This window comes from Rhinolophus hipposideros (assembly GCF_964194185.1).
Source record: "Rhinolophus hipposideros genome assembly, chromosome: 14".
In the NCBI taxonomy this organism is placed as follows: domain Eukaryota; kingdom Metazoa; phylum Chordata; class Mammalia; order Chiroptera; family Rhinolophidae; genus Rhinolophus; species Rhinolophus hipposideros.
Genome location: NC_138060.1, coordinates 12,051,259 through 12,071,695, shown reverse-complemented (window position 1 = coordinate 12,071,695; position 20,437 = coordinate 12,051,259). Strand labels below are relative to the sequence as shown.

Genomic DNA, 20,437 nt, shown 5'->3' with positions numbered 1-20,437 from the left:
CTTCAGAGATGAGGAGCAGTTTTCCAGGTAGAGTTACATCTTAAGCTTTTCTGCTTCTGGTTGTTCTGAATTAATATACTCGCATCATAAATTGCTATTGTGGCTAATATTGTAATTAAGGCCCAATTATGTTTCAAGTATTAGTGGGATCGAGTCCACGCTTTTGCTGCCTTGCAAAATTTAAAGCAGTAATTAATACAGGACTATTATTATAGCATTACACTCATTTTAAAGATGATACCGTACTTACAGTATTACATGTTGGATTAAAATTGCAAAATGTGTTAGAAAAAAGGGTGAAGGTGCACTGGAAGTCAAGCTGAAAGGGGTCAAATCATTGAGGCCGGGCATGCGAAAGCGAGAACAGCTACCTGCTTGTTGAACTTCTAACACGGGCTCGCCACTGCATCCCTTTATCACAACTGCTTTTCACAGCAGCCGTCAGAATTAGATACTGTTATCTTTAATCCCATTTTTAATAGATACAGAAAATTCAGGCATACATACACTTTCCTGTATTCGTTTTCTAGGGCTGCCATAACAAAGTGCCATCAAGTGGAGAACTTAAAAGAACAGAAATTGACTGTTTCTCAGTTCTGGAGGCTAGACGTTCAAGGACAAGATGTCAGCACGCTTGGTTCCTTCTGAGGGCTGTGCAAGAGAGTCTGTTCTGTGCGTTTCTTTCTTCGCTTCTGTTGATTTGCTGCAAATCCTTGCCGTTGTCTGGCCTGTAGATTCATCACCTGCCTTCATCTTCACATAACATTTTCCCTGTGTCTTTCTGTCCAAATTTCTTCTTTTTGTAAGGACACAGGCACATTGGATTAGAGCCCATTCTAATGGCCTCATCTCGTCTTGATCACCTGCAAAGACCCTATTTCCAGATTAGGTCACACTCACAGGTGCTGGTACTGAGGACCACAGCATCTTTTTTAGGGGACATGATTCAAACCATAGCGTTGCATAAAAACACCCACCTACTTAGCAGTAGAGACAGAACTCAGTCGCAACTGCCTGTACTCCATAGCCCGAGGCTCTAACAGCTGTGCCCTCGCGCATTAGGGCAGCGGGTCCATATCCAAGTATATCGTGCAAACATCATGAGCTGAACATTTTGGCCAGACAGGATCGACTTGGGAATATGCCATGGTGAGAAGTGTTAGTCCAGTTGTCATGAAACTGGAGGTTTTGGATCTCCACTGAGATACAAGTTACCTGCCCTGTGTTGTGTGCAAGAAGCATGCGGTGTCGTCTAAATAGAACAGGGTCTGTCACCTTGGCTCTCACATTCTGGGCTGGGTGATTCTTTATTGTGTCACGTGCACTGTAGGACATAGCATCCTTCGGGGAGTGGGGGGGGGGCAACATTAGGCAGCCACTGGTTAGAAAAGGAGGGCTGGCACTTGCTGAGTTTTGCTTAGATGTCGTGTTTATGTGGAGCGGTGCTGGTGACGAGGGCGAGGAAGACAGGCCGTCCTTGTTGAACTTGCTTGGGGCTCTGTGGCATCTGTGGACATGAGTAGGAGGACAAGAGAAAGCAGAGCTAAAGACCCAAAGCATGTTACGCATGCTCTCTGGACAGTCGGAGGTGTTTCAAAGCAAGATACTACTTTTGGAATAAATTTGAGATAAAGATCTTTCATTGGAACAACAAGGGGTTAATCCATGTTTCCAGAAAAAAAAAGCAAATGATCCTGATGGCAGACCAGAAGTTAAGGTTTTTACTTACTGTTTGGGGAGATAGTTGCAAAGAAGATCAGAGTTTTAATGGGCCTTCCTACTTGAGGAGAAGGGGCAGTAAACCCTGGTTACACCTGCAGGACACCTTGTGACGTTTTTACCTTGTTCTTTATGGTGAGAAGCCATAGCCACTCTCAGCCCGACATGGCAGAGCAGTCCAGAAATTCTGGTTTAAAGCTCACCCTCACCATCCATCCTCCAGTTCACACTGTTTTCTTTTCTACTGCTCAGGAAGATGGAGAAGCTTGTTCTTCTTTTTATAAAAATGCTTCTTTGTGGGTTGATTTGCCAGGGCACCCAAGGGACGCTGTTTCCTGTGTTGGGGTATATATACCCCAGGACATCCTATGCCCCCCATCAGTCAGTGCATTTTTCTCTTGTCATGGTTGTAGACACTGGTAACAGCCCAAAAAACTGGAAAATGAACTCAGCGCTTGACTGCAGGGAATGTCAACTAACAAAGATAACTCTGCCAAAGCAGTGTCTGTACAGGTTCACGGCTCCAAGAGCCAGTGTCGACGGCCTGGAAGCCCAAGAGAATGGCTTTAAAAAGGAAAGACATCCACCTGCTGTGCAGTTAACCCCAAAAAGGTAATGTCTGAGGACTCCAGATGGGTCCTAATGTGCTTTTGAAGAGTCAGGAAACTCAGAGAGCTGTATGATCTGTACAAGCCTCTGCTCGCTGGCTGGGAACAAAAAAACAAGGTATCTCCGTGCAGCACAAATGGATAATCATGTGGAGGGACCCGTGGGTAGGAATTATTGAGCCAGCGTGTTAAAGGAGCTCAAGGTGTAGGCAGTTGAAGAAATAATAATGCAGCTCAGTGCTCTAACCTTCAGAACAGGACAATGGGCTATCTTAAGGTGTAATAGAATGCCCTGAATAAAAATAAAACCCCACCAGCGACCCCTTTGAAAATACAACAATGCACGTGCAGATGAATTTTCCGTAGCATGCAAATCCCCGTGAATCCAGCCATTTTCTAAGCAATTCAGAAAGCAGGATGGAAAAGTGTGTTTACCTAGCCACAGTTCTTCACATAAGCTCTGTGTCTTTATTGTGCAGTGTCAGGTGCAACCCCATTCCTAACCTCTTCTTGGTAATTATGGGAGTGAGCATATGTTGCCTTTTGGTGGGGATGTTGACAGAGTGATGATATTGAGATGTTCGGTTTAAATGTGTCTGTTCTTTCATTCAAAACCTGCCCTCTCCCCCTTTGTTAGTGTCCAGGTAGTATCTCCTGTGGATCGTGCCAGCCTTTGTTCTCACCCTGTGTTTATGGCTCTGGGGAGTTTGTGTACCAGGGACGTGGGCATTGGTCTGTGCTGGGCTTGGGTGCTGGGTGCTGCTCAGAGTGACTCTAGTAGGGCGTAGGGACCAGGTTGAATACAGAGTCGCTAACAGCATGTAGCAGCTCGGACAGAGCCTGAAGTCGGAGCAAAGCAGGTGTGAGACAAACCAGGTGCAGGCTGCCATGGAAAGAAAACAGAGCCCCGGTGACCAGAACCCACTGACGCTGAGCTCTGATCCCCAGGCGAGGGCTCTGCCCTGCCCTGCACCGCGTTATGGTGTCTGCTGGGCGTCCTGTCCATTGGGGGCTGCACAGCAGCGTGCAGTTCTTGTCGGGCAGGAGTGAATCGCTAGCATCTGACCAGCCCGAAGGGGCACTCCCCAGATGTCTGATCTGCAGGGGAGGAGCAGGTCTGGGTCCCGGACTGCTCACGAGCTGCTCGTGAAGCAGCTCCTACACTTTCCTAAGCCTCCCTTTCCCAGTCTGGAAAAGGGGGCTAACAACAGTGCCCCCGTCTTAGACTGGTCCTGAACATAGAACTTCCTGATCTCTGTAAAGCGCATGTCATAAGTGGAACTCACAAAGTGTCGATTATGATTTTTGGACTTGGACTCTTTCAAATTCTGGTTCCTCAGGACCCCATTCCACCTACCTTACTAGCAATCACCTTGAAACGAGTTGTGTAGGTTGCCCTCTAAAGACTGATACCACTCCTACAAGCCATCATCCATAAATAAACCAGGGAACAAGCAATACCACCCTATAGCTGGCAACCTTGGAAGAATGTGGACTGAGGCCTGGTATGAAAAGATAGGAGTTCCTTGGAAGCATCATCGAATCTCGTGTTTGGAATGAGCCTAAAAGCCTTCTGGTCAGGAGCATGAATGAGGGCTGTTAGGACTCAGGAGGTGGTTACTCTTGGTTGAGGACTGTGACCAGATGGAAGCAGGTGGGGCTCCTGCAGTCAGAGTGTTACATGGGTGAGCTCACCCTGAAATGTCAAGGTCACTCACGAATGTACTTACAGCATGCACAATTCTGGATGTCTGTCCGTGCTTACATAAAGTTTGGTAACAAATCTTGTTATCTCACGTGCGGTTTGGTCCCACTGTAGTCTGCGTTTGTGGTTGCTCTTTTATTTATTGTTTTAAATATTTACAATAGAAATTCTTCTCATTGAAAGATCTTTAAACAGTACTGATTGTATGAAGTAAAAATTAAAGCCATTGCTTCATGCCTCTCTTTTTCTTTTCAGTTCTCAGAGGTAACCACAATTAAATTTTTGGTAGATTGTTGCAGGGTTTCTTTTTCCTCCCTGTGTGTATTTCTGTATTATTTTTCCTTTACTTGAAAAATGAGATGATCACGTACATCGTGTTTTATAACTTGCCTTTTTAAAAAACTTCAATAATATATTGGGGACATCCTTGCATATCAGACATAGAATTGGCATGATATTCCACAGTATGGATGCCCTACAGTTGTTTAGTCCTTCTCCTATTGATTGGCAATGAACTTGACTCCAGCGTTTTGCTGTTATAAATAATGCTTTTTGAACTCCATGGATCTCCGTAATAACATCTGTGACACCCCTCAAATCCCAATTAAGGCAGCCAGTTTTAATCTTTTGATGTAAAATACCTTCTTCATTAAGATTCTGGACTGGAGTTTTGTTGGGATGACTCTCCAGGGTGGCTCAATCTCGAGTTTAGAGACAGTGAACCAGGCTTGGTTTCCGGGGTAGACATCTGGGTGTGTTCAGTATTACATTATGTATTATGCAGGTTCAAGACAAGTAAAACATACAAGTGTTTGAGCACAATTGTATTTAATGTATAGTCTCTCTGAATGTGTTCAAGTATTAGCTAATCAGGATGAGATGTGAAAGGAGCCAATTAATAACATGATTATTGGCTGACACTCTCTCCTGTAGATACTTGGCTTCATAAAGCTTTATGATAGTTTGTTGTTTTTATCCCCTCCCTGAAACGCTGTCTTTATTCCAAATTATTAATAGTTCCCTGCCAAGATGTAGCTATCAGAATCTCAAGATGTTCTCATTAATAGAGTTATTAACCCCCTTGCAAACCAGAAAGGCCTTCTCTGGCTTGGGCCCAAAGCTTGGAAAGCATTGCTTGGCTTTCTCTTAACGCTGAGGTTACTAGTTTGACAATGTCTGGCTCTCAGTGTCAGTGCCAGTGGGTTTTTTTTTTCTTTAAAGCTCAGTATCTGAGTAAATAGATGGATAAAGAAATGGACTGTTGTTTGAGAAAACAAGTATATTAAAATGTTAATGGTAGAATGTAGGTGGTGATATGAAGGTATTCCAGTAATATCCTTTGATTTCATGTTAAAACTTTTTCATAATAAATGTTGGGAGCGGGGAGAATATGAAGCAGAATGAGAAATGGGAAAATCTAACCCACAAAGGACTTGATCTAAAGTTGTAACAATCAATGAAGTTGGTACCAAGTAACGAGTTGAACAGACACTTACTTTTTGAAAAGAAGTTTTATATCATATAATAGTTATAGTAATAATTAGTAAAAAGATAATATTGACAATATCCCATAGATTTTGTGGCATTCTTATTTTCCCTGTGGTATTATTTCCTGATACCAAGCCTGTAAGGTTATATTTGATCATCAAACATTGTTTAAGTTATCATCAAACTAATCTAATAACATCGTCTGAATTTCCATGTTTGGAAACAGGGACCCAGAAATATTAAGTGATTTGCCCACGCTTTTGCTACCAGATGAGGCAGGTCTTGAACTTGAATTTACATTTTCTAATCATACCTTTGCTATTCCACTATGTGTTCGCTCTGCTTATAAGATTCTGAAATCCAAAATCATACTCTGGGGAATTCACGCAAAGGAGGATCTTTCAGTCAAGAGGGTTTTGAGCTGTGATCAAAGCAATGACGGTGGCAGAGCTCTGTCCTCCAGCATTAGTGGTGACCATAAGGCCTTCAGCTGCTTCCTAAAAACTTCTCCCAAAGTCATCCCTTTCAGGTCGTACCCAGGACGTTAGCAAAGCTGGTGCTTTGCCCAGCTTTGGGCAGCCTTGTTTTGCTCCCTGATTCGCTGGTGTTTTGCTGACCAAAGATTAGAATTAGTACTAATTCTGGGAGAATTAGTACTAATTCTGGGAGAATTAGTACTAATTCTGGGAGAATTAGTACTTTGTGTTTACTAGGTGTGCACACTGTAATTTTATGGCTAGGTAAGTGAGAAAGTATTATTAGTCTGAATGAATATGCTTTTCAACAGAGCAGTTGTGTTAAATGAATTGAATAGTGTGTGTAGATCAGAAACAGTGGCTCAGTCTTTCCTTTTTCTTCCCCTCCCTCCTTTGGGTTGTTAGTGAGCTTGAGTAGCTGTGTGTTTCATTGCAGCAGAAATTAATGAAGAGTAAATTGTGTTAAGGTGAGATCAGGAATAAAGGAGGATCATCTCCTGTGTGCTGCTGGGCTGTTTGTTGTTAGGAGTTGGTCAATTCATTCCGCCGGAGCACTTTGCTGAAGAGGCTGGTCTTCTGAGTGGCTCCCTAACCCGATCCACCTCTGTAGCAGTGGTGGGGATTTGGGTTTTGTTCTTTTCTTTTTTTCTCATTTTAAAGGAGATCCCTCCCCACCATGAGTTATTATTTAGAGCCAGCAAGTATTTTAAACAGTTGGGCTAAAACAAACCACATTTCTTGTCCCCAAACCAGGTCCCCTCCCTAGAGAAAACCAGTCTTATTAGTTTGTGTTATTTTCCAGCCTTTTCTTTCCTTTCCTTAGTTCTGTGCATCTGCAGCGACATACACAACTCATACAGTATTTTGTTGTTCGGGTTCTTCTAAGGCAAATGTGTTTTTATTTTCATCTTGACATTCTCCGTTAACAATATATCTTTGAGAACTTTCAGTGTCAGTGCCTATTTGTCAATTTCTTTTCTCCCTTCCATAGATTATTTTACCAGTTCTCCTATTTACTGTATATGTCAAATTTTTTTCCTGATACCAAGGATGGTGGGGGCAAATGTACTTGTGTATTTGTCTTTGTCTTTGTAACACTTATGGCAAAGTCTTAATTTTATGAATAAAGAGCATCTTTGAATTATAAAAAGGAAAAATCATTTTCAAAATGAGTAAAGATCCACATTCTTTATTGGTTATTAGGAAAATTAAAAATGAGAACCTAAGTATCCTTCCAATGAGTAAAAAATAAGAAGGATCCATAAATCCACTGGTAGCGATGGGGTAGGAAGATTGGTATTCTCATACATTGCCTAGAATACCTGAGGTGTGGACCCTTTTCAGGGGCGGTTTGATCTACGTCTAGGTATCTTAGAGAAAGGATTTGTGCTCAAAGAGACATGATTTTATATATATATATATGATTTTTAACCTTTCTGGCTTGCCAGAACCCTTGAAGATTTTGACCACATGAGATCAGGACTGAAAATGTCATGAAGAATTATCAGTACATGGTGATGGATGAGACCATAATAGTTCCTCTGACAAAAAGTGATGGACGCTGTCAAGTGCACACATGTAAGACCTTTGGCAGTGTTACAGATGTGCAGCGCTTCCGGAGGCCATATCCGTGGCTCCGTAAGTTTATTTCCCCCCACTCTACCAGTCATCTCCCCAAAGCTGCTGTCTGTAAGGGAGACTTACTAATGGAAGAGATTCTGAATAGAATGATGATGCAATACATTTTCTTCCATGGCAGAAATAACTTCCAGTCATTTAGTGAGTCCTGATCCTGGGGCTAGCACCACCGTGGAAGAGCATACTGTATCTAGAAGAGTCTATCAGGGAACCTGCACCAGAATGTAACAGACGACCTGAGGAGCAGAGGGCGGGTTTAAAGAACAGATATTCTAGTTCTGTTGGCCCAGCTCATTTAAAAAAAGGCTTCACTGTAGAGATTATCCTGAGAACACTGGAGGGTGTGGTTTTGATTTATAGAACTCAGACGCATTTGGGAAGGCTCCAGGTTGTCTTGCATAGGTGTTCTCAGAAATGTTTTGCATAAACCTTTTTCTTACGGAGACATTGATTTGGCAGCATTCAGCTGCATAGGGCACAAAGCAGTTTTCTGGATAAAACCACATAACTTTGTGCACAAGCTTTCTTGTAGGCTTCTGGCTGGGAGAAAGGGGGGAATACAACCGACTGTATACCTGGGTTAATTTTATCTAGCTTAATTGCAAGCTCTTGGCATCGTCATTTCCCCAAAACCTGTTATGGGGTAGAAAATACAATATCGGAAGTGAGGAAAGAACTCTAATGGGAACTTTGGGTGAGTAAGTAACAAATAAACTACATTTTAGGTTTCTTGTATTTTAAAACAGGAGACATACTGCTGATTCCTAGTTAGGTTTGAATGATTTATAACCTTTTATTTGTGGTTGAGTGTTGCAATCTATGTTGTCATGGAAATTCTATTGAATTTATAGGTCCATTTATCCAAAATGATTTTCCAGACTTCATTTCATGGTGAATCATATGGCTGTTACTCCCAAGTACAAAGCAATTTCTAAAAAGTTTCATATTACAAAGAGCACAAACACTGTGGTGGTTATTTTCGTGTTTTTGAAATACAAATGAGTTCCAGATGCACCTATGGGCCCCCTCCCTCTCCACTGTGTCCAAGGTGTTAAGCTCCACAGCACTTCAGAACCAACTTTATATATAAAATAGCTATGGAAGCAAGGAAAGGTTGTTTTAATAGAAAGGTACTACAGGAACTCTCGTATGAATAGGTGAAAAATGGTCTTGAAATTAATGGTTTATGGGTGGGGGCAAGACTGCTCTCTCAGTCTTTGAGCCCCATTGCAGCAGACGTGTGCCTCCCACCCCCTTAAAGTTCAGTCATAGTGGGAAACGGAAAGAAAAGCAAAGTGCGTTGCCATATCCATTGACTCGGTTTCATGTGACAGTGGGTGTACACAAGGTTTTCACACCTCAACAGTACTTGACACTTTGGGCAGGATAATTATTTGCTGGGTGGCGTGTTTAGCAGCCTTCCTGGCCTCTACCCAGTAGATGCCAGTAACATCTGCCCACTTGTGATGACCAAAAATGTTCATAGATCTTGACAAATGACCCCTGGTATCCAGAATCACCCCTGGTTAAGAAGCACTGCTCTGGAAGCTTTGTGCTAGGATCCTAGAGATAGCTAATGGGTAGTTCTCATTGCTAATGGGAATTCTGGTCAGATTGTTGTAGAGAGAGGATTTTAAATACGTGGGCTGTGCAATCAAATGCCTGGGTTTGAGTCCCAGTTTTATTACTTCCTAGACAAAATTTAGTATTCAGCCTTAATTTTGTTTTGTATAGCCATAGACTGGAGAAAAGAACAGTACCTATCCCCAAAGATGATGGGAAGGATCAAAGGAGTTAATTCATTCATGTAAAATATTGTAAACTTTGGATACATTTCTTTCTTTTTTAAAATTATTTTTAATTTTTCAGTTACAGTTGATATATTAATTTCAGGTATACAACACAGTGATTACACATTTATCTGACTTACAATGTGATCGCCCCAATAAGTCCAATACCCATGTGACACCATACATAGTTATTGTATAGCATATATTCCCTATGCTATACTTTACGTCCCCATGACTTGTTTTTCTAACTGTCAATTTGCACATCTTAATCTTTTCCCCTTTTCCTTACCTCCCATCTGACAACCATCAAAATGTTCTCTGTGTCTATGAATTTGTTTGTTTTGTTTTTTTATTTTGTTTTATAGATTCCACATATAAGGAAAATCACATGGTGTTTGTCTTTCTCTGTCTGACTTATTTCACTTAGCGTAATACCATCTAGGTTCACCCATGTTGTTGCAAATGGTAGGATTTCATTCCTTTTTATGGCTGAGTACTATTCCATTGTATTTATGTACCACCTCTTCTTTATCCATTTCCCCATTGATGAACATCCACGCTGCCTCTGTATCTTGGCCATTGTAAACAATGCTGTAATGGACATATGGATTCACATGTCCCTTTGAAGTAGTGTTTTCGGTGTCTTCAGTTAAATACCCAGAAGTGGGATTACTGGGTCCTTCTTTGTCTCTTTTTATAACCTTAGCTTTAGAGTCTATTTTGTCTGATACAAGTATTGCTACCCCAGCTTTTTTTATTTTTTTAAATTTCCATTTTCATGAAATATCTTTTTCCATCCCTTTCCTTTCAGTCGGCATGTATCTTTTGATCTGAAGAGAGTTTCTTGTACTCGTAGGCAGCATATGTAAGGGTCTTCTTTTCTTATCCATTCAGCCGTCCTGTGCTTTTGATTGGAGCATTTAATCTATTTACATAGGTCTGTAGTTATTGCCATTTTAATATTCTTATTTTTTTCTTCTTCTTCTTAAAGACGCCGCTTTAACATTTCTTGTGATACTGGTTTGGTGGTGATGAACTCTTTTAGCTTTTTCTTGTCTGGAAAAGATTTGGATGCATTTAAGCAGCCCTCGTGGAATGTTTTATAGAGGAGACTGTCTCTTGGACTCATTTGCAGTGTCTGCCTGAAGGGAAACAGTGGGAAGAAGCAGGGCTTGGTCAGCGTAATTATTGTTTGGTCCTAGGCTGGCATGATTCTACAAACCAGAGACAGTCACCTTAATTTGCTCTATCAGACAGGTAATTTCTCTCTGGCCTTACCCTGTGGTTTAGAGTAGCCTCTGTCGAATCAAATGGGTTTAGGGCAGAGAACCAAACTAGACCATGCTCCATTATTGGGTGACATTATATTTTTGGTTATCCCGGTTTTAAAAGTGCAGCTGTTTTGCTAATGTTATTTTTTTCTTATTAAAGTCTAATATACAAAGGGAAAACTCACAAATATTAAGTGTACAACTGAACAAAATTTTATACTCTTGTAACCAGGCCCAAGATCAAGAATGGACACTTACTGGCACCCCCACAATCCTGCTTCCAGTTGCTGACCCCCAAGGGTAACCATTGTGCAGTTTCTAACTGCATGGGTTCTCCCTGATTTTGCACTTTATTCCAATGGACTCACATAGTATATCCTTTAAAAATATAGATAGATAGATAGATAGACAGACAGACAGACGTATAGATATAGATATGTCTTATTTGGCTCAGCATTGTGAGATTCGTCTGTATTGTTACCTGTAGTTATAGTTCATTCCATTAGATATTCCATTGTGTGACTATGTCACAATTTTTTTATCCATTCCATTATTGATTAGCATTTGGGCAGCTTCCAATTTGCAATAGCCCTTTCACTAATTTATTTGTGTTTTTCCCCATAACTAGTTTTTAAATACATGTGAATCTGTCGGGGGCCTACAGTGTGCCAAGTGCTTTTCCTATCATTTTATTTAGTCCCCACTGTGATTCACTGATGTATTTCTTTTCCTCAGTTTACTCATGAGAATATTGAGATTCAGAGAGGGTGACTAACTTCACCTGGGTCACACAGCTACTGCTTACTGCCCCTTTACCTGAGTATATTAAGGGTACCTGGCTAACATACTGCCAGATGCTGAACGTACCTCATGTGTTTAAGCTGTGCTGAACTGTACAAAATAACTCATGAATCATGCACATTAAATTCCTGAAAGACTCAACTTACTGTTGTAAGCAACAACCTGAACTCTTCCCTACCAAGGGAAAATTCCAAAGATTAAATATTTATTTGACTAATCGGATGCATCACAGAGACAGAAATTCCAAAAATCAGCTAATAAATAGACTTATAATAACATAAACAAGTTACACACAGAGACTTTTAAAAAGGATTCCAAAATCATCCTGACACTTGATTGTATATGAGTCACAGGCCTGGTGTGCAATTTGGGTTCTTCTCCAAAATTTTGGATTCCTGCTGTAAAGTAGATGAAGACAATTTCATGTTACAGGTCAAGTGTGAAAAGGACATAATTAGGATTAGTGCACTCTGTGATTCATGATATTGTATAAAGCAAGCATTCGAGAATGTTTATGTAAATGCTACCTTGCCTGCAAAGATGCTGAATACCTGCTATTCTTGGGAGCACAGTTCTTCTAAAAATATCCTTCCGGTGAAGGCTCCGTGAAGCCCACAAGTAAATTTCTCTACTACCCCTTGTGGTATGACTCATTGGGATGTTGGCTGGCCTGTGGAAACAATTTGTTTTCCTCTTAATTTACATACCTCTTCTGGCCATAAAGGAAGTAATAAAGATACGTAATGATAAAAAGTGAGAGCTATTTGGTTTGTTCTTATTTTTCCAAAGCATGTGAGTAGTGAATCTATTACAACGATCCTATGAGGTAAGTATTACCTCTAATTGACAGAAAGGGTCACTGAACCTGAGAGATCTCCAGTATCTTTAGGATACAAATCAGATCTGTAGCCCGTGTTCCTTGATCTTCACTTAATATCACCCGGTCGTTTTGGCTGCCAACTTCATGTACGTTTTTCTGTGAGTCACAAGAGAGTGCACTGGGTTGCAACACAGGCTACATTCTCTAGGAGAGAAGCCTGTTAGAAGAGGCGAATGGGGAGGACAGGGCTCAGAGCTCCGAGAAGCTCTGAAAGTAACTGGATTGCAGAATGGTTTTACAATGCAATACACAGACACGTAAACATATATATGGGTGTGTTGGCTTCAAATCTGAAGTGACTTTGGGGGGTGTATTAGTCAGGGTTCTCCAGAGAAACAGAACCAATAGGGGAGACAATAGATATAGGAGGGAGGGTCAGAGAGATGTACCTCTCTCATATGTATGTGTGCATGTGTATATGTGTGTGTGTGTGTCCGCACGCATGTATATGTGGCGGGGTGGCGGAGAGAGAGAGAGACTGACTGAGTTCGTAAGGGATTGGCTTACTAAGTTCTGGAGGTTGGCAAATCTGAAATTTTTAGAACAGGCTGGAAATTCTAGCAAGAGTTGCAGTCTTAAGTCCAAAGTCTGGAAACTTAGGTAGAATTTTTTCATTGCAGTCTGGACGCAGAATTTCTTATACTTAGGGAGACCTCAGGCTTTCGACTGCTTGGATGAGTCCTGCCACGTCATGAAAGGTAGTCTGCTTTACTCAGAGTCTGCTGATTTAAATATTAATCACATCGAAAAAATACCTTCACAGTAACAACTAGAATAGTGTTTGACCCAACAACTGGGCACCATAGCCCAATCAGGTTGACGCATATAATTAACCATTGCAGGGGATACAAATATAATAATGACTCTGTAAAAAGGTAACTGGGAGTAAAAACTGTTCATTGATATAAAATACCCATATCGTAGTTCTGAATCCAGAGTGTTTGTGTTATACATTTTTATATGATGTGTATAGTATGTATTTGTCATTTTTCTCCATGATTTAAATGAATATATTTTCTTTTGTTGGAGTTTTAAAATTTCAGGCAGTTGCTTGGGTAGGAAATTGTTTGAATTTCTTGTAGATGAAAGAGAAATAACATAATCTGTGTTTAGCAGAACCATACCTGGGGCCACTTAGCCATTTCACAGTGATTTTGGCATATATTTGCATTTTCTTGAGCATTTTCTCCTTCAGTGTAAATCCGTTTGTTCTCTTACTATTCTAATCTCTCCTTGCTACTCATTTTCTTACTGATTCCTTGAGATAACAAGAACCTCATTATAGTGTTTGTAGCTTTATCATTGGGCAATCTTTGCTGCCTCTCAGAGCCCCTCATTCACTCCACAAATAAATTACTGGTATTTACAATGAGCAGCACTGTTCAAGACCAGCCTTGAACTAGGCAAATAGAGTCTTGCCTGCGTCGATCGTCCTGTCTGATGACAATGGCAGAATCAAAGAATTAGAGCATGTTGTGTTGAGTGTGTGTGATCTGGCTTAATGGCAGTTAGGCTACAGCATAATCTAAAAATCAGATAATATCAAGAACCTGTATACAAAAACCTCAATTCTGGCATCATCCTATGCAAATCTTCCAATAAGTGGAACCAGCAGTTCATTACCTGTGTTTGGATTTCTACTGTGCCTTCACTACACATTTTTTATTTTTAGGCAACAGTTTCCTGTCCACCACCATGTTCTCAGCTGGCTTAACTACTTACTTGATTAGCACCGAGTGTGCTAACAAATACATCTCACCTCTTCTGTTCTGTTACCTCCTGCCTCCTCTGTGATTTTTAATTCTTGCTGTTGCCTTTACGGTCACCATCTTTATCTCTTCCTTTTTACATCTCACCTATTATTTTCTTGTATCTTTTCCTGGGGTTTCTTACACTCTATTGAAGATGCCCAACAGTACCCTGGAAATGTCTACCAAATGGTCAGTAGATTGCTTTTCCTCTGAACTATGTAAATCCTCTTTCCCTCCTTAATTCATCATGAAATTTTCTTAGGCCATGTATGTGTGTATTGAAGAAATGTAAGTTTTTTTTAGAGGAAATTAAAATACAGTGCTTTCTAATTCACCAAAGAAGGTACTGTTGGATTTTTCACTCTTGTGTTAATCCTGAGACGTGAGAGCTGACTAACATCAGAGAATAGAAAGTCCACCTTAAAGAAAATGTCTCACCCATTGCCTGTATTGTTTTAGTGTTCATTTAATATATACCTCACTTGACCATGAGCCATTTAATTGCCTTATGCTTTTTTTGTGGTACATTTACCTGTGACTCAACTTTGACATTCAAAAAACAAAGTTTACTTATCTCTTTATTGAAAGTTTAGTCTTCCCAAGTATAAACTGTGTCTTCATCTGTCATAATGCCTTATACATAATAGGTATTAAGCAAAAAATTATGCCTATTGAAAGGAAGCACAGTGATTAAGACCTTTAGTAGGATTGGAAAGATTAGGTGTCTATCCCAACCCTACCCTCCTTCCTTAAGAGCTTTGTAAATTTAGAAATCTTTGGTTTCTTTGGCTGTAAAATCAGGATCATGGTGGTAGCTACCTCAGTGAGTGTGAAAGAATGATGGTAGTACAGTTCCTGGCACACAGTAGGCATTCACTACATGTTGGAAAAGCAACATTAATAAAAATATAGAAGGCTTTAATTTTCAGATCTGTCACCTTTTTTTTTTTTTTAACATTTTTAAATGACTTCTTTTATATGACATTCTGGGAAAGGCCATACTTAGGGATAGACAGCAAATTAGTAGTTTCCAGAGATTACATGGGAGGCAGCACGAGGGAGTTTGGAATGATGGAACTGTTCTGTATTCTGATTGTTGTGGGGTCACATTTATCTATACATGTTGTAAGAATAAAGGGAAACTTCATTTAAAGTGGAGTAGGCTGGCCAGAAAGAGGAGTCTCCATGCACTACAACTGGATACCAATTACAAGAAAAATAACCAATTGCTGACCTCAACAGGAGACTGCCTACCTTGCAAGCCAATACTACTTTACTGCTTCAGCCAATGAGAGGCTGTCACCACCCTGAACTCTCACTTTCCTCCAATGGCCTTTCAGATCTGTTGCTTTCTATTCATTCAGCTTAACACACAGAGTGATACAAATAGGAAACCAGGCATATAGGTCGTTTTTAAATCAAATTGCAACTATAGTCATTTTAAATGCAAAGCAGGAGAAAGGGAAGCTAAGTGCACATATTGTTGTGACTGTGTACTTCATGTTAACAGCCAACAACAGTGGAGCACCCACCGCTGTCAACCCTGTGCTCACAGTACCGATTTCATCTTTCCCATCACCTAGTAATGTTGCCATTCATTCAGGCATTTTCCACATCTATCTTTTAGCACATGCTTCCTGGTCAGTGCTGGGGCTTTTTCCCCCTGTAAAGTTCTATTTTCCAAATATCAGGTTATGCGTTATTATGTTTTATATTATCTATCACCCTGATCTGGCTAGAGATATGCCTGGGGGTTTGTCCATTCCAGCCATTTCACAGGTAGAATTCGATGAGTCATCCTGCCTTCTGATTCTTGCTCATGAGTATGAAAGATTTTTCAGAACTGGTCCCTGATTGCACCCTGGTGCACAACCGTCTACCAGTGGCTTTTTAGTTGAGCTTCATGTGGTTTGTTTTTGTTGTTGGGGAGACTTACATATCTCATGGCACTCTGCATGGTGGAGGGACATCCATTTATACAAAGTTGATCCAGCTTTCCTTGCCTTGCAAAGAGGGTCTGGTTGGAATAGACAAATATAGCCTTCAGCTATATAATTTTGTTGAAGAACCAAAGTGTTCTAATCTCAAACATATTTAGAAAACACTGAGTTAACATTACTAGGTCTTAAATACTATTCCTCCCTAAAAGGAACCAGGGCTCACTCAAGAAATGACCAGTTTTAGGACTGGAGCAGAGCATCTGTGCCAGCTAATAATAAGGTGTTAAAAAATAAAAAAAAGTGGGAACGTGGCAGAATGCAGAAGAATCTGAAGAGTCTGCTAGTGAGCAAATCTAAGACAGTTTGAGCTTATCAATAAATACTGGTAGTAATGGATTATACCCCCTGAATAAAATAGAAGCAAAAACAAATGAGTTTCTGTTGATATCAATGAGTGAAGGAATGAATGAATGAATGAACGAACGAACGAACTGTGGAGAGGGAAGGCTACTTCTTACACTAGAATGCTATTAATGAATATTGAAAGCTGGTAGAGTTAAAAAATAATCAATGGATACTAAAACTAGTGGGTGAAAGTTAGACGAGGAACAGGATATTTATGTAATCTCAAAATATCTTCCTACAAAGTACGTTTTAGTTACAAACGGAAAATTCATAACTTTAAAGTGGAGAAGCCTAGCAGACATCACCTTAACCGGGTGATCACGTTAACACCCCTCTTGTTAGAATAAACGCACTTAATGTGCTTCCTGATATGGTGCACTGTGAAGACAACAATATTAATTCTGGGGCAACCTTCCCAAAATGCACCACCTAAATCTAATCATGAAAAACCATGAGACAGACCCTGCCTGTCCATTTCACATTGCCAAAGTAAGAGAAAGAAAGGCTGAGGAACTGTTCCAGATGAAAGTTGGGGTGGCAGAGGGGTCAGTGTAGAGACATGATAACTACATGTAAAATTTGATTGTATATTGGATTCCTGGACAGAGAACCAAAATAATGATATATAATGAACTTATTTGGACACTTGCCAAAATTTGAAAATGCACTGTAAATAGTATTGTATCAAAGTGAAATTTGCAAATTTTAATAATTATACTGTGGTTAAATAAGAGAATTATACTCATTCTTAGAAATTATGCGCTTAGGTATTTATAGGTAAAGGGGCATATTTTCTCCTATTTACTGCCAAATGATTCAGAAAAAAAAATTGCATGTGAGGAAAGACGATATAAGTGGGGCAAAATATAAATAATTGGTGGCAGTGGGTGCAGGTAGTGGGTGAGGGAACAGTGAAAGATCTCTTTCTTGCTGGATTTTTCAAATCTTTTCTTCAGCTTATGTTCTCCACGTTTCTTCCGGAGGATTGCTATACAGTAAGTGTCACTTAGATTCACATCATTCAAAAAACATGCTTTGGGTAATGCTGAAAGGAAGGCTCCGAGTATAGTTCTTGACAGCAGGTACAGAAAGTTGATGGCTACTCAAGATATTTAATAGCCACCACAACACCTTCCAAAGATGTTTCTGGAAAATAGATTTCCAGCCTCTGCCCAAATTTGTCTCATCAATGATAACACTAAAATAACTTAAAAGTCCAATTTACTCAGCAAAACTCCATGTACTTATTGACTCTCACATTTAAGATAGCTTCAGAAGTTCACATAATTCAGTAGACGACAACTTGAGAGAAACAGCAAGGAAAATTGATATTTCAGACTTATGCTACTGTTCTCTCCATGAGACATTTTATTATCCTGATGGGTGGAGCCATGACTCAAAGACATTTTCTAAAAATGAATTTTCTCATCCAGTTGTAAATGAAAATGCCCTTGAAGAGGGCTTAAAGTATTTTGTATCACACATTATTCAGGTGATGCATTAAACAATTCCACCCTTGCCCATGCACTGAAGAATAAGAAAACACTCTGGGAACTTACTTAATTTGAGGGCCTCAGTTTTAAAAGGAAAGTGAAGTGTAATTTTCTGAATATGCTTGTGTCGATTTTCTTTCTTGAGCTAGTGGCAATGTATCCAAAGAAATTCATTCAGTATTAAACTGTTTTAATCTGTACCTCATTGAATGGATTTTTCTCATTGTGAATTCATGATGTCTACAGCTGTCCAAACCTAAAGGCAACACATTTGTAAGAAGCTGCCAGATTCAGCTGGAATTTACAGTCTGAGAAAAAAAACAATTCGCTTCGAGAAAGAAAATCCTAGACAAAAACCTACCGATCTTTGTCCCAGCCTCTTGGGTACTTGAGTTTTCCTAGAAAGTGTCCTGATTGGGTTACCTGATTTCACCCTTCAGAAAAGAAACATCACCTTGTTCTTAACACCTTGGTTAGTTCAGTCAGCGGGACTCTGTTTACCTTTGAGCTCTTCCCTCAGCTAATCTCTGCAAGTTCACTTTCCCCTCTGGGAATTTATCATTCAGTATCAAATCTCCAAAATGTACTTGGGGTGTGGTTGTTCCATCTATTACAGAAAATAGCATCATGTCATTTGGAAAAGCGAGGAAGCAGAGGTCATAGAAGAGAGCTAATGATACAGGAGATTTGATTTTCTGTAAGGAGTAGATTCAGTCTAGAAGATTCAGTGGAATTAGAAATTTTTAGGTCTCTATCAAATGTTAACTGTACAATATGGTGGTGATGGTGGTGAGTTGTGGAGACTGGTAGGGTATAATGGGGTGCTATATACTATACACTACACTCACTCATCTGATCCCCATATCCACCCACCAAGGGCAAATACTTGATTCTGTACATGAGGAAGCCATTGCTCAGAAATTAGCTTGCTTGCCTGAGGTCTCACAGGCAAGTAAAAGAGGAGGCTGGAATAGGAACCCACGTCTGTTATTTTTATCATAAGTGTGGTCTCAGGAGACTACTCTGTGGTCCATTTTTGTTCTCTGAATTGTATGAAATATCAAGGAGTGTTCAAGCATTAAAATTGTATAATGAATTTAAGTTGATTTATCAGTGTTCTGCTTTTTGAATGAGAAATTTTAGCCAAATGGAAGAGAAGGTCTTTAAGGTTGGGAAGAGAGCACCTGAATTTTATACTCTTTCTCATGTTTAATCTTACCCATGTTAACATCAGCTTTCTGAAGCACTATTTCCTCATCTATAACTGAGTGGAGTAATTTTTGCCGTATCTTCACAGGGGTTGTTAGATGGATTAAATGAAATAATGTATGTGATGACTTTTTGCAAACTGTGAAGTGTAAGGCATTGTTACTAACATTACCGTTATGTTTCTTTGTGGATTCAAACAAATATTCCATTTAAAATGCTTTTCAAGGCTACTGAGAGGACCCTTCCCATTGATTAGAATGGCCAGTGTTTATAAAGATGTGTCCTTTTGAGCATTTATCATTTTAACACGTGGACTGAGTCTCACAGGCTTTGTTCACTTTCTGCTTCGAGATGTTTAACTCCATTAAAATTTTTCTTCTTAATAGGGACCTTTCACCATGACATGAGTACTATGTAATAGGAAGGTGTCAGTATTATTTATTTGGGGGGCTGCAAGAAGGCATCGTTGTTATGTGAGAAGATGTGTGTGTTAGCAATACCTGCTGAAGTACTTGGAGGTAAAATGGTATGATGATGATACGATGCCTGGGGTTTGCTCTCAAATACTTTAGCAAAGAAAAAAATACAGATAGATGAAGACATTTGACAAAATTATAGTAAGTGGGGGAATCTGGGCTCATTGTATAACTCTCTTTACTTCCTGGTAGGTGTGAAAATTTTTCATAATACATTTTTAATTGTTCTTTTACAGATGCAGATTTTCTTTTACAATCCAGACGACTTTGACAGCTTTCAAACTGCAATTTCTGAAAACAGAGTAATCGGAGCCATGGCCATATTTTTTCAGGTAAGTTAACAGTGGCCCAAGTACTTCACCTAGAGAGTTCTCAGAGTAGTTTTTTTTTAATTCACCAAATTGTTCTATGTTTAATGAACGCATCTGTTTTCTCGTTCACACCTGTCTAAATGAAAGATATTTCATATTGTCTGTTGTGTGATTTAAAATGTAAATAAGTATGTTTAGAAACATAATGAAAATTTTTGCATGAATTATTCTGATTTTATTGCTACTTGACTGGTGCACAGATTGAAGAACACATTTGTCATCTAAGTTACTTCACTGCTGAAGCGTTTTGAACAGGTTCCTTCAGCATATTAAGCGGCTGATACCAAAAAAAAAGGTGGTTTTCTGTGGAGCAAATTTAAAATTTGACATTACTTGGAAGTAGATTAATAAATAGCATCAGTCACTTCTCTAAAGAGATCTCTTTTCTTTCCCTCCCAGAAATCCCCATAGCAACT

General features: G+C 39.8%; 1 protein-coding gene across 4 annotated transcripts in view; it reads left to right on the top strand.

The window, feature by feature from the left end:
• Positions 1-20,437, top strand: part of PTPRG (protein tyrosine phosphatase receptor type G) — a 705,739-nt gene that overhangs the window by 452,392 nt on the left and 232,910 nt on the right. For all 4 annotated transcript variants that reach the window (XM_081072430.1, XM_081072431.1, XM_081072429.1 and 1 more), the window contains exon 5: positions 19,887-19,982. In XM_081072430.1, coding sequence (XP_080928556.1) covers positions 19,887-19,982 — 96 coding nt within the window. The remainder of the gene's footprint in view (positions 1-19,886; positions 19,983-20,437) is intronic.